The sequence below is a fragment of the Recurvomyces mirabilis genome (assembly GCF_035927965.1).
Source record: "Recurvomyces mirabilis strain CCFEE 5264 chromosome Unknown scaffold_2, whole genome shotgun sequence".
Lineage (NCBI taxonomy): Eukaryota > Fungi > Ascomycota > Dothideomycetes > Mycosphaerellales > Teratosphaeriaceae > Recurvomyces > Recurvomyces mirabilis.
In genome coordinates, this window is record NW_027041936.1 from 1,070,752 (window position 1) to 1,082,833 (window position 12,082).

Sequence of the window (12,082 nt, forward strand, 5' to 3'; positions counted from 1 at the left end):
TACGGCGTATCATCGTGCCAGAGCGGTGGTTCCAGAACGCAGCCCACGCTTACCGCTTACTGACCGCCGAGTGCGTCACCAATCACGCAACGAGGCTGGCTGTGTAGCTCTCCTCTCGAGCTCCCTCACCTGCACACATACACTCATCCTCCTCATCTTACACATCACACTGTGAGGCCGTCATCATGGCTGCTCCAGTGAACCACAACAACAATGTCGTGCCGGCGGACACTCTCATCACTATCAAGATCGCCGTCAACGACAGCTTGAAGAAGCTCAAGTTGCCTCTCCGGGATCTGGGTGCTAATGTGTTGCCTGATAAGGTATGTGATAAGGCTGGCAGTCACTGCAAGGCTGTACGCCCACAATGATTACTTTCGATGCTAATACTCGTGATCTGCAGCTCCGCCACGTGCTGTCCATCAAACCCGAGCAGACCGTCGTCTTCGAGCGCTTCTCCGACTCATCCGGCGGTTTCGTCACACTCGACCCGAGCAATCCACAAGTCTTCAAGACTCTCATCCGTGCTGCTAAGGCTAAGCTGAAGCTGCGTCTCAAGGCTACCGTCACACCAATCGAGCAAGAAGAGGAGGCGTCCACATCCGAGGCTACACCCGCTAAACCCGTCAAGCCTGTCATCGTTCACTCCCCCGTCTACCAGGGATCTCCGGCCTCACGCGAGTCGATGGCTTTCGATCGTCGTTCAGTGGGTAGTGGAATCTTCCAATTCCGCGAGGCTCGCGCCTCGCAGCAGACGCTTACCAACCCCAAGGCTGAGGCACCAGTACCACAACCCTTCACGACCGACAACAAGGACTTCTTCCAGAACCTCGCGAGCCCAACCGCACTCCCTGTTCGCAACCTTGGCGTGCCAGTTGCTCAGCCAGCTCCCACCGTCAGCCACGCCTGGTCGGTGTACTGCAACGAGTGCGACAAGCCCATGTCCGATGCCCATTACCACTGCAGCATCTGCGATGGCGGCGACTACGACTTGTGCGAGGAGTGTGTGGCTGGTGGCAAGCTCTGCTCAGGCGAGGCTCACTGGCTCATCAAGCGCTTCATTAAGGATGGCAAAGTGGTCAACAGCACCACCGAGCGCATCTCGCCCCGTTTGAAGAAGGCTATTCGCATTGAGGATCTTTTGAAGAAGCCTGTGCAGGCGGAGAGTGTTGAGATCAAGAAGGAGATGCCTGGTGCGTTTGCTGAGGACACCAAAACCTTGGCTGAGGAGTCTCTCATCCCTACTCGCACGTGCAACAACTGTGTTGTCGTTCTGCCAGAGGCGAAGTTCGTCACTTGCACGGATTGCGCGGACTTCGATCTCTGCATCAGCTGCCACGTTGCAAACAAGCATGGTCACCACCCAGCTCATGGATTCAAGCCTGCAACTGACGACACCGAGCTGTCCATGCAAGCCGAGGCCATGCTTCCGGCTGGTCGCAACATCCGCCACAACGCAATTTGCGATGGCTGCGACAAGGGCATCTACGGCGTTCGACATAAGTGCTTGAACTGCCCAGATTGGGACTTCTGCAACGACTGCGTCAAGAACGCTCGTCACATCCACCCTCGTCACCGGTTCGCCGCTATCTACCAGCCGATTGCGGACCAGTACACCCATGCCACTCGCCACTTCGGCATCTACTGTGATGGCCCACTCTGCAGCAGCAAGCAAAGCCAGACCTACATCACTGGCGTACGCTACAAGTGTGCCGTCTGCCACGACATGGACTTCTGTGCCAACTGCGAGGCGTTCCCTGGCAACCACCACAACCGCACGCACCCTCTCATCCAGTTCAAGACTCCTGTTCGTAATGTGAGCATCACGACCGAGAACGAACACCCCAATGGCGAGGTGCGCATGATGGGTGATCGTAAGCAGAAGACCGAGACCGTCGTCCCAGTCCAGCAGGCTAGTGCTGCCATTCCAGTGCAGACCGTGGCTGAGATCAAGCCCAGCGAGGTCAAGCAGGAGGTTGTGGAGTCCAAGACCGAGCAGGTCGCTCAGCCCATTCCTGTCATCAAGTCCGAGGCACCCAAGGTTGTGCCGATTCATGCTGTTCCAGCCACCATGCTGCAGGCGCACTTTGTCCGCGACAGCATTCCAGATGGCACGCCTATGCAAGCTGGCGCCCGCTTCGCCCAGATCTGGACGATCAAGAATCCAGGTCCTTTCGCTTGGCCAGCAGGCTGCAGCGTCAAGTACATTGGTGGCGACAACATGCTGAACATTGACAACCAACATCCGGCTTCCGTCACTGATATTGCTGCTGCTTCGGAGAGCAATGTTGTCGGTCGTGAGGTCCAGGTCGGCGAGGAGGTTGCGTTCAAGGTTGTGCTGAAGGCTCCTGCTCGTGTTGGGGATTCCATCTCTTACTGGCGTTTGAAGTCTGCGGATGGTACACCTTTCGGTCATCGTTTGTGGTGCGATATCAAGGTCGGTGAGGCACAGCGTCAGCCGAGCGGCATGGGCGTTCCACAGAACATCCAGTTCCAGCAGCAACAGTACGCGAACATGGCGATGCGCCAACGCCAAATGCAGATTGCCCAGCAACAGCAGCAACAGGCCCAGCTCCAGGCCCAGCTTCAGGCTCAGCAGAAACAGGCACAGGTTCAGGCTCAGCAGCAGCAGCAGCAGCAGCAGCAGCAGCAGCAACAGCAGAGGCAAGCGATGCAGATGATGCTTGCTCAGGAGCGTATACGTACTATGGCCGCGACTCAAGCACAGGACGCCCAGGCATCTAGCTCTGGTGGGCCTTTTGGCAAGTTCATTGGCACGCCTCCAGCTTACAACGAGGTCAACCAGGATATGCAGAGCCAGCTTGCGGTTATGCGTGCGCAGCACCAGAAGGCTATGCAGGCTCGCGCTGCTGAAGAGCAGAAGAAGCGTGAGGGCGAGGCTCCGATCCAAAACCCATTTGCCCACCCTCCTATCGCTGGCCCGTCCACGAACGCCACGCAGAACAAAGCATCTGAGGATTACGAGGCTCGCAAGGGCCACGCTAAGCAGCGTGTCGACTTCATCAAGGCTAAGATCATGCGTGCCCGTGAGGAGGCCGCACAGAAGTCTATGCAGGAGGAGCTGAAGAAGGCTGAGGAGGCTACTCCCGTTGCTTCAGGCAGCGAGGAGAAGGTCCGTAAGATTATCGAGGAGGTTGAGAAGGAGAAGAGCGGTGAGACAGAGGCTGAGGAAGAGCAGATGGAGCGCTCTTCGATGGTCTTCCCTAAGCTCGACAAGGAGAGTCCCGCCAGCAGCACTTACCAGTCTGCTACTTCGTCGTCGACTACCAAGGGCAAGGCTGCTTACGTGGAGAATGAGGCTGGCGAGGTCGAGCGCGAAGCTATTCCTGCTACGCCTGTTGTTGCTCCCGTCGCTATCTCCGAGCCCAGCGTCACTTCTCCGTCAGTCGAGGAGGATGGTTTCGATGATCTGAGCGAGGAGATTGAGATCATGAGTGCTATTGCTGGGGACGAGAGCGAGGATGATGGCTTTGCTACGGACGAGGAGTACGAGATCCTCTCTGTGGGTGACGAAGAGTAGGGCGGCTTAACCGACTGCCACTGAGATTGTTTTAGTAGGCTGGCTTGGAACTGGCGCTATGGGGGATTGAATGGCGTTCTGGTCGATGTTTGCACTGAGTGCTGCTACGATCTAGCTCGGCTCCTTTGTCTCTTTGGTACTAAGAGTGCTGTAACGAATAATGCACGATCTTGAGGACAATTTTCCACACTATAAGCTTGACTGAATTTGCCGACTTCAGCACCTCCATTGCCGTATCACTCGCACATGTTCCACTATTCATACGGGGTACAGCTGATGCTATTTTGTCCATTGCTTCGCGACCACTACGCACATGCCGTGGCCATCACTCCTGGGCCGCACTCGTCATCCGACCTCGGCGTTTTCATGATCGGCCTGCCACTTCACCTCCGCAAAACCCCGGAGCCGCCTGACGCACGTGAAAGCTTGCTTCCAGCTGCTCCATTGCTCCGACATGTCCCTCGGTCCATCGACACCTTGTGCCAATGGTTACGGCATCGTCCAGCAAAGCCTGGATCGCAGCGCACATGTCTGAGTACTTATGGAGTATGCCGGGTTGCCTCGGAGGGCCCAAGAGCCAATGGGCTGGCTAGGTAGGTACAGTCATGAGCATGACCGAGATGTAGATGAAGGTTTGGGTTTGGTTAAGAAGCACGTACTTTCGTATCTCCTCAGCTGAAGACCTAACAAGACTTCTGGTTGCTGTGACGAAGGAGCGAGTCATCTGACTTTTTCGCTATTTATTCATACCATCTCTCTACTGTTCTCTGCTGTCCAACCAGAACGACCACCACAAAAAACCTCACCATCAGCAGTCAAGCTGGCGGACCGCCTCAAAGCCGTAGTGTCCTCCCTCGCCCACGTTCTTCCCACCACAATTCCTAGCCTCGGAATGGCAGAGCACAAGGATGTCTCGTCCTTGACGGACGCCTCGGAGCAGCAACGCTTCGAGGATGAGGTCAAGTCAATCCAGAAATGGTGGACGGATTCTCGATGGAGATACACCCGACGTCCTTACACGGCGGAGCAGATCGCGAGTAAGAGGGGAAACTTGAAGATCGAGTGGGCGAGTAATACTATGTCGAAGAAGATGTGGAGGTTGCTCGAGGGCAAGTTTGCTGTAAGTTGATGCTGGTGCTCGATTTTAGAAGGAAGGTGCTGCTATGGAATCGACGATACTAACACCATTTGGCAGAACCGAGACGTGAGCGCAACATTCGGCTGTCTCGATCCCGTCATGGTCACACAAATGGCCCAGTATCTGGAAACTGTCTACGTCTCCGGCTGGCAATCATCTTCTACGGCCTCCGCGACAGACGAGCCCGGTCCAGATCTTGCAGATTACCCTTACGACACGGTGCCAAACAAAGTCCAGCACTTGTTCAAGGCACAACTTTTCCACGACCGCAAACAACGCCAGGAACGCCTCGAAGTCGCAGCGGCAGATCGATCGAAAGTCGCCAATGTAGACTACTTGAGGCCGATCATAGCGGACGCAGACACGGGACATGGTGGCTTGACAGCAGTGATGAAGCTCACACAAATGTTCGTCGAGAAGGGTGCAGCTGGGATCCACATCGAGGATCAAATGCCCGGAACCAAGAAGTGCGGACACATGGCTGGAAAGGTCTTGGTGCCTATTAGCGAACACATCAATCGTCTTGTCGCCATCCGTGCGCAAGCAGATATCATGGGGTCTGATCTCCTTGCCGTGGCTCGAACAGATTCCGAAGCAGCGACTCTCATCACCTCTACCATCGACCCCAGAGACCACCCCTTCATTCTCGGTTCTACGAACCCGGCATTGCAACCATTGAACGACCTCATGCTCGCGGCTGAGCAAGCAGGAAAGCAGGGACCCGAGCTCCAAGCAATCGAAGACTCATGGATGGCACAAGCAGGTCTCAAGCTCTTCGCTGCAGCAGTCGTAGACACCATAAATGCAGGCGTGCACGTCGACAAGGCTGGCTTGATCTCCGACTTCCTCGCCAAAAGCAAGGGAAAGAGCCACTCGGAAGCTAAGGCTATTGCTAAGGGCTTGACTGGCGTAGACGTCTACTTTGACTGGGACGCCCCAAGAGTACGAGAGGGATACTACAGAATCCAAGGTGGCTGCGCTTATGGTGTCGCGAGAGCCATTGCGTATGCACCCTATGCAGATATGATATGGATGGAGAGCAAATTGCCGGACTTCAAGCAGGCGAAGGAATTTGCTGATGGTGTGCACGCTGTCCGGCCCGAGCAGAAGTAAGTGACAGCATAATCCACCTGCCAATTTCAGTGTTATTGAATGTGTACTGACTATGACCTAGACTTTCTTACAACCTCTCACCCTCCTTCAACTGGAAGTCAGCCATGCCCGCTAACGAACAGGAAACCTATATCAAGAGGCTCGCCAAGCTAGGATACTGCTGGCAATTCATCACCCTCGCCGGTCTCCACAGCACCGCTCTGATCTCCTCGTCATTCGCGAAGGACTTCAGCAAGAGGGGTATGAGAGCTTATGGCGAGACGATCCAGGAGCCGGAGATGGAGCAGGGTGTGGATGTTGTCAAGCATCAGAAGTGGTCGGGAGCGAACTATGTCGATGAATTGTTGAGGATGGTGCAAGGTGGTGTCTCGAGTACGAGCGCTATGGGTGCGGGTGTTACTGAGGATCAATTCAAGCACTGACAGCTTGATCAAAGTTGGGTCTGGAAACGGTTTACAGGCTCATATGTACATGAATTTGAACATGCGATTCTTTGAATTCTGATGTTTGTCCTCCCGATTGCCTTATCCGCATAGTATGCCCGTAAGTGGGCGCATGACACGCGAATGAAGCCTCTCTTCTCCTGGCCGAGCTATTGAAGTATGTGCCACGGACGTCTGTTTGTTGTGCGTATATAAACCACTCTGTATTATGTACGGAGACGTCTTTTGGCATAACACTGTTGGCGTAGCCGATTGTTCTCTTACTGCGCGTTTGGCGCCACCATATGAGGCGTTGCTGCTATAGGACACCAACCCGAGCCCGCCTCGACGTCAGAGCAGTCGTCCGCAGCACGTTGTTGATTTGGCAAGCATCGATACTTACTCTTCGAACGGCGAGCGTAAAACGTGGTCCTCCATCTTCAACGCTTTTCGGTGGTCCTCAGTGATACTACTATCGCCAGAAATGTACACCGACGTCTCAAAGCTGACCATTCCGTCCACCATCCGTACCGAGTCATCCTCCGCCTGCTCTCCTTCCGTCAGTATCTCCTTCGCCACGACTAGCACAGTGTCATCTTGAAGTGACCGCTCGTCAAATATGACGAAGTGCTCATGATCAAGATCTGCACCTGCTCGGACTAGACCCTGTAGCATGTGGGCGCATTCGTCCCCGTTCGCCCAAGAATGGAGAGGAAGCCCGGATGGCAATATTTTTGCCAACCTTGCTTTGCTAGCTATGGTCTCTGTTTAAGCTGTCCACGAACACCAGCTATATCTCGTCGTCGCTGCCGAATCCGCCCTCGTCCTGTTGGAACTTCAGATTACGCTCGAGGAAACGATCCAAGGTCTTGAGCATGCAACTATTGTATCAGCTTGATATCCAGCAAGAATGGTCAATTACCGTTGGAAGGCTGGAAGGGTGACTTGCCTGCACACTGACTTCGACAACACAACATACCGGTATCAGGCGACCAGGGTTGATCAAACTCGGCATTGTAATCTGCCAACTTGTCGTCGGAGAATTTGGGGTTCCTCTCGCCTCGATAGTGAGCAGATTCAGTAGTTGTGAAGCGGGTTAAGGAAAGGTGTCACCGTGTTGGATTGAACGCAAAGGAATGTTCGCAGAGCAAGCGCGAAGATGCAGGACCTTGGCATTAGCATTCGGCACGAGCGTATAGGTAATACATGAAGACATCGACACTCCTCCACGATATCTTGTGATTGCGACATCATGACAACTCGATCCAACAAGGACTTAACTTCGAGACTTGGTTTTGCTTGGGTTGATATTGTCATGCCCATAGCGCATGAAAATCGTTGATATGAGTCATCGCTAGAACGCAAGTGACGAGATGCCAATCAGCCATCTTACGAATCAAGAAGAGCCTCAAGGCAGATCAGGCATCTTCTCATAGCCAGTATGTCGTTCTGTTGTAAAATCTCCATTCTCGTCCACGTGCATGAATCTTCCTCCCTTAAGCCGTCGATGTGTCACAAAGGCGCCGTAGGCCAGACTCGCGTAGTATGATCCGCTGTGGAGCATTAGATTAGCCAGTAGATCACAAGCTTTAGCATAAGTCCATTTGTCTATGACATACGTGATGATAGCTGCAATGGCCAACCCGACCATCCACAGCGGCTGCTTCGAATTTGCCGTAAAGTCCATGAAATCCAGGACCAGGTAGATGGACCAGAACAACACTTTGCAAATTTGTAGACCGAGATAGGTCAAAGGCTGAAGGTACTTGAATGATCGAAGGACGATCTCGAGTGGTTCTGAGAGCATGCATATGCCTATGAGGGAGATGGTTGCTATCCATGCACTACTGGAATTTCAGCATTTGGCTCAGCGTCTCATGAGTTCCAAATCACTCACGTAGGTGTATAACCGTGTTGTCCATCAAAGCTGAGCATGAAGTAGCCTTGCAGGCCGAAGAAACAGAGTATAAGAAAGATATGAGTGGTCCAGAGTGGAACCAAGACCCAGCGGGACCAAGTGTCCGGAGCATACATCTTGATGATCTCTTCTGTTGTCGTCGACGAAGTAGACCGGGTAGGCATATGAGAAGATCAGCTATCTTGACTCACGGTGGACAACGTTGTCGCATGTAACCACGGGGGGGACATGTTGTATATAGACGTCCTAGCTGTCAGTATTGTTTGCGTCCTGGATACGGGAACTTGAATGGCACGCCGAACGCTATGGTACGCCTAGATCATGGCAGTACCGAAAGCAGGCGAGCGTGTCGTGCCAGAACTCTGGTCTTTGAACGTGGCTTGCATGACTACAGCTGGTTTCTACTGTTGTCGGCGCCACTGGGTTGAGGAGAGGGCTGATGAGGGAAGGGACGAAAATAGGTTGCTCGGCAGACAGAAGTCGTGATTGACAGCAACAACCCAACAATAAGCAGTGACGTGGATGATATGTCAGTCCATATCATAGCACATACTGTATCGTGGTCATGTGGGTCGATATATTCCATTTGCTGAGGATGTGTGGGAGAATGAGCGCGAGATACCGTTCATATCTTCGATGACAGAAGACACGCGATGTAATGTGCGCAATAATCTTAATCTCCCCTTTCACAGCCTCGACCATATGGCGGAACATAAGCTTTGAATAGCCTCTCGGTCGCCGATCGGTCGAGGATCGATCTCGTGCTACGACTACTGTTCTTGAGTCAAAGCAACTCGAAGTCAAAGCTACTCGAAGTCAAAGCAACTCGGACAGGATTGTAGTCAAAGTATGCACTGCAATACTTACGCCACCGGCATTTCAATTCTCGTCTTGCTTCTACCCAGCTCCAGCCACGTGCACGTGACTGCGTCTCCAACACAGCCTTGCTCGAGGCCAGTCGGCCTTGCAGCACTGTCGCAGAGCAGGCATGCGATGGTGGTCGCAGGATCATACGCCGTGCAAGCAATTAAAGGATAGCACGAGTATTCTGGACTACTTGTACAAGACCACCGTGATCTGAAAAGCTGGAAATGTCGCCAGACGCAGCTTTGTGAAGCAGACCAGCATGTTTGATCTACTGACCGCACTGAGCATTGCAGCCGCCGTAGTTCAGTTCGTAGACTATGGCAGCGACATCGTTGGCACCACCTACCGGATATATAAGTCGGCCGATGGCGCTCTTGACGAGAACGTGGATACGGAACGGATAATCATCCGTCTTCGGGACATCAGTCAAGAGCTGACCATTGCGTCCAGTCTTGACAACTATGGCTTTATCGCAGGTGAGAAACAGCTGCAGGCAACAGCAGGGGACTGCCAGAAGGTAGCCAAAGAGTTGCTGGACATGTTGCAAGAGCTGGCCCAAACCAGGTCTCGGTTCAAAACATGGGACGCGATGCGCAAGGCGTTGAAGGCCGTACGTCAAAAGGATTACGTCGAGAAGCTACAGATCCGGCTTGAGTGCATAAAGAGCCAGATGGCTTCACACTTGCTGCAAATCTTGGGGAAGGTCCGACAATGCCAGCAGGATATGTCTGCTGCTCGCACCATGCTTATTGCCGTGTAGCAACCAGCAGTCGCGATTGGCGAGTGCCCTTCGCCATCATGTTGAAGTGTCCGAGAATCTAAAACTTGGTATGAAAAAGGATCTCGAAGATGCCAAACGAGAGCTGGTCGGTTCCATATCGGAGGTCCAAACAGCAACCTCGCAGATAGAGACCGAGATTGATGACTGGGGTCAATTACTCTTGACGAAGATGGATGCCATGTCAGACGTTGCTAACCGTATCGCGACGTCGAAGGATCTGCTGGACAGTCTTCACTTCACGGAAATGCCTATGCGTCACATCCAGATCCCAGTGGCGTACGCCGACACAAATTCGTGGATATTTGAGGCCGAGAACGGCCCATTTCGGAATTGGCTGGAAGCATCGAGTGGTATATTCTGGATCGGCGGCAGAGCTGGCAGTGGGAAGTCGACATTGGTAAAATTTCTGGCTGATCACAAACGCACTCGAAGACTTCTCAGAAAGTGGGCTAAGATCCGTGACGACACAACAAAGTCCGAAGAGGTTAGTAGACTCGCTATTGCGAGCTACTACTTTTGGAACTCCGGGTTTTCTATACAAAAGTCGCTCGGAGGCTTGCTGCAAAGCCTCTTGTATCAGATCTTCCATCAGTGTCCGTCCTTACTTCGTTCCGCCTGCACACAACGTTGGGAAGCCCTCGAAAGCGGAGAGAGCAGACCTGACAGCTGGACCACGGAAGAGCTGTCGAAGGCCATGGACGCTTTGCTGTTGGATAGTTCATGGACTTCCCATTTCTGCTTCTTCATCGATGGCCTTGACGAGTATGAAGGCACTTCCGGAGAACAACACGCCATGGTAAAGGGTCTCGACCGTCTAGCTGCACATCCATGCGCAAAGGTTTGCGTGTCCAGTAGACCATGGAATGTCTTTCGAACTGCGTATGATAAGAATGAGAGCCATAGGCTTCTGCTGCAAGATCACAATCGGGCGGATCTCGACACGTACATCTCAGGTAAACTTGAGGCAGATGATCGGTTCAAGGCGCTTGCTGCTAGCGACGAAAGAGCATCGGCTTTTGCGCTGGAGATAAGGTACGCGCAAGGGCTCATGGCACGGTAGTATGGCTGACTGTTCACAGGCAGAAAGCAAATGGCGTTTTGCTCTGGGTATTTCTGGTCGCGCGCTCCCTTCTGGATGGCTTGACCGAGGAAGACGACATACATATGCTGCAAGTCAGATTGGACGCGTTGCCACCTTCACTCGAGGACTACTTTGCACTTATGCTTAAGTCGATTGATGCAGCCTACCGCAAGTACACTGCTCGGGCTCTACTGCTTGCCTGTCATGCGACGCAACCATTGCCCACGCTTGCATACTATCACCTGAATGTGGAACTGAATAATCCTCACTACGCCATAAAGGCTCCGGTGCAGACGGACTCATCGTCCGAGCTGGATGCCCACAGACGAGGTGTGATCTCGTGGATCAACAAGTGGTGTCGAGATCTTCTCGAAGTCAGTCCCATTCGATGGGGAAGCGATCCCCTTGGTCTCCTGCAAGACTACCGCGTGGACTTTCTGCATCGGACTGTACGAGACTTTTTGGCCGACGAGGGCATGCAAACAACGTTTGCACGAGACGCTGGCGCTGACTACAACCCACGCTTATCACTCTGCCGGTCGTATCTGATGCTGGCGAAAGCGTATGTCAGCACATCGTCGCAAACACAGGGATCAGAGGGCTTTTAATCTACTGCGGGCTACGTCATGTATCATGCCAAGCAGTGCGAGGTGTTCGACAGGATGACTCCGGTCAGACTACTAGAAGCGCTCGATGAGACAGGTAACATGATACCTCGGACCTTCAGCTCTGTACACTAGACTTCGAGTTGTCCTAGGCTTGACCGCGATCTTGCAATGCGCGAGAGCAACTTTCTAGCATATGCAGTCGAGTGGGACCTGCAACTGTATGTTAGAGTGATACTGAAGCAGTGCCCAGAAGCCATTGTCAAGAAGACGGGCGCGGACCTGCTGCGGTATGCCGAGTCACCCACCATTAGGCACGAGTCACTGCCAACGGAGCGCAGAGCTGCGCCGGATATGTGCTCACTACTGGGGAGGGCTGCGAAACGTCTCGCGAGGCGCACGGCCAAGGCAAGCCTGGCATCCTCAGACATTGGCACGTACCCTGAGGATATGGCAGAAGAGCAAGGCAATCGAATGCCTATTAGGGTGCGCTGTTCACCGCAGAGCTCGCATGTTGCTTTCAACAAGACCGCTATATTCAGACGTCCAGAGGAAATTAGTATGACCGAAAGCCTGGAGGACACGGATCTTCTTCTTCTCGGAACAAGCTCACCGG

General features: G+C 53.3%; 4 protein-coding genes across 4 annotated transcripts; 3 read left to right on the top strand and 1 right to left on the bottom strand.

The window, feature by feature from the left end:
• Nucleotides 1-185: 185 nt before the first annotated feature.
• Nucleotides 186-3,541, top strand: LTS14_001167 (uncharacterized protein; the record flags this gene model as incomplete). The annotated part of the gene is made up of 2 exons (XM_064833876.1): nt 186-323; nt 404-3,541. 2 exons carry the CDS (start codon nt 186-188, stop codon nt 3,539-3,541), a joined length of 3,276 nt encoding a protein of 1,091 aa, XP_064698837.1.
• Nucleotides 3,542-4,433: 892 nt separating this feature from the next.
• ICL1 (isocitrate lyase 1) lies at nt 4,434-6,214 on the top strand (the record flags this gene model as incomplete). The annotated part of the gene is made up of 3 exons (XM_064833877.1): nt 4,434-4,661; nt 4,737-5,788; nt 5,854-6,214. The coding sequence occupies 3 exons, from the start codon at nt 4,434-4,436 to the stop codon at nt 6,212-6,214; spliced, it is 1,641 nt and encodes a 546-aa protein (XP_064698838.1).
• A 1,408-nt stretch (nt 6,215-7,622) lies between these two features.
• On the bottom strand, nt 7,623-8,296 carry LTS14_001169 (uncharacterized protein; the record flags this gene model as incomplete). Its single annotated transcript, XM_064833878.1, has 3 exons — nt 7,623-7,767; nt 7,834-8,058; nt 8,112-8,296. The coding sequence occupies 3 exons, from the start codon at nt 8,294-8,296 to the stop codon at nt 7,623-7,625; spliced, it is 555 nt and encodes a 184-aa protein (XP_064698839.1).
• Nucleotides 8,297-9,258: 962 nt separating this feature from the next.
• On the top strand, nt 9,259-11,469 carry LTS14_001170 (uncharacterized protein; the record flags this gene model as incomplete). The annotated part of the gene is made up of 3 exons (XM_064833879.1): nt 9,259-9,725; nt 9,760-10,812; nt 10,860-11,469. The coding sequence occupies 3 exons, from the start codon at nt 9,259-9,261 to the stop codon at nt 11,467-11,469; spliced, it is 2,130 nt and encodes a 709-aa protein (XP_064698840.1).
• Between the last annotated feature and the right edge of the window lie 613 nt (nt 11,470-12,082).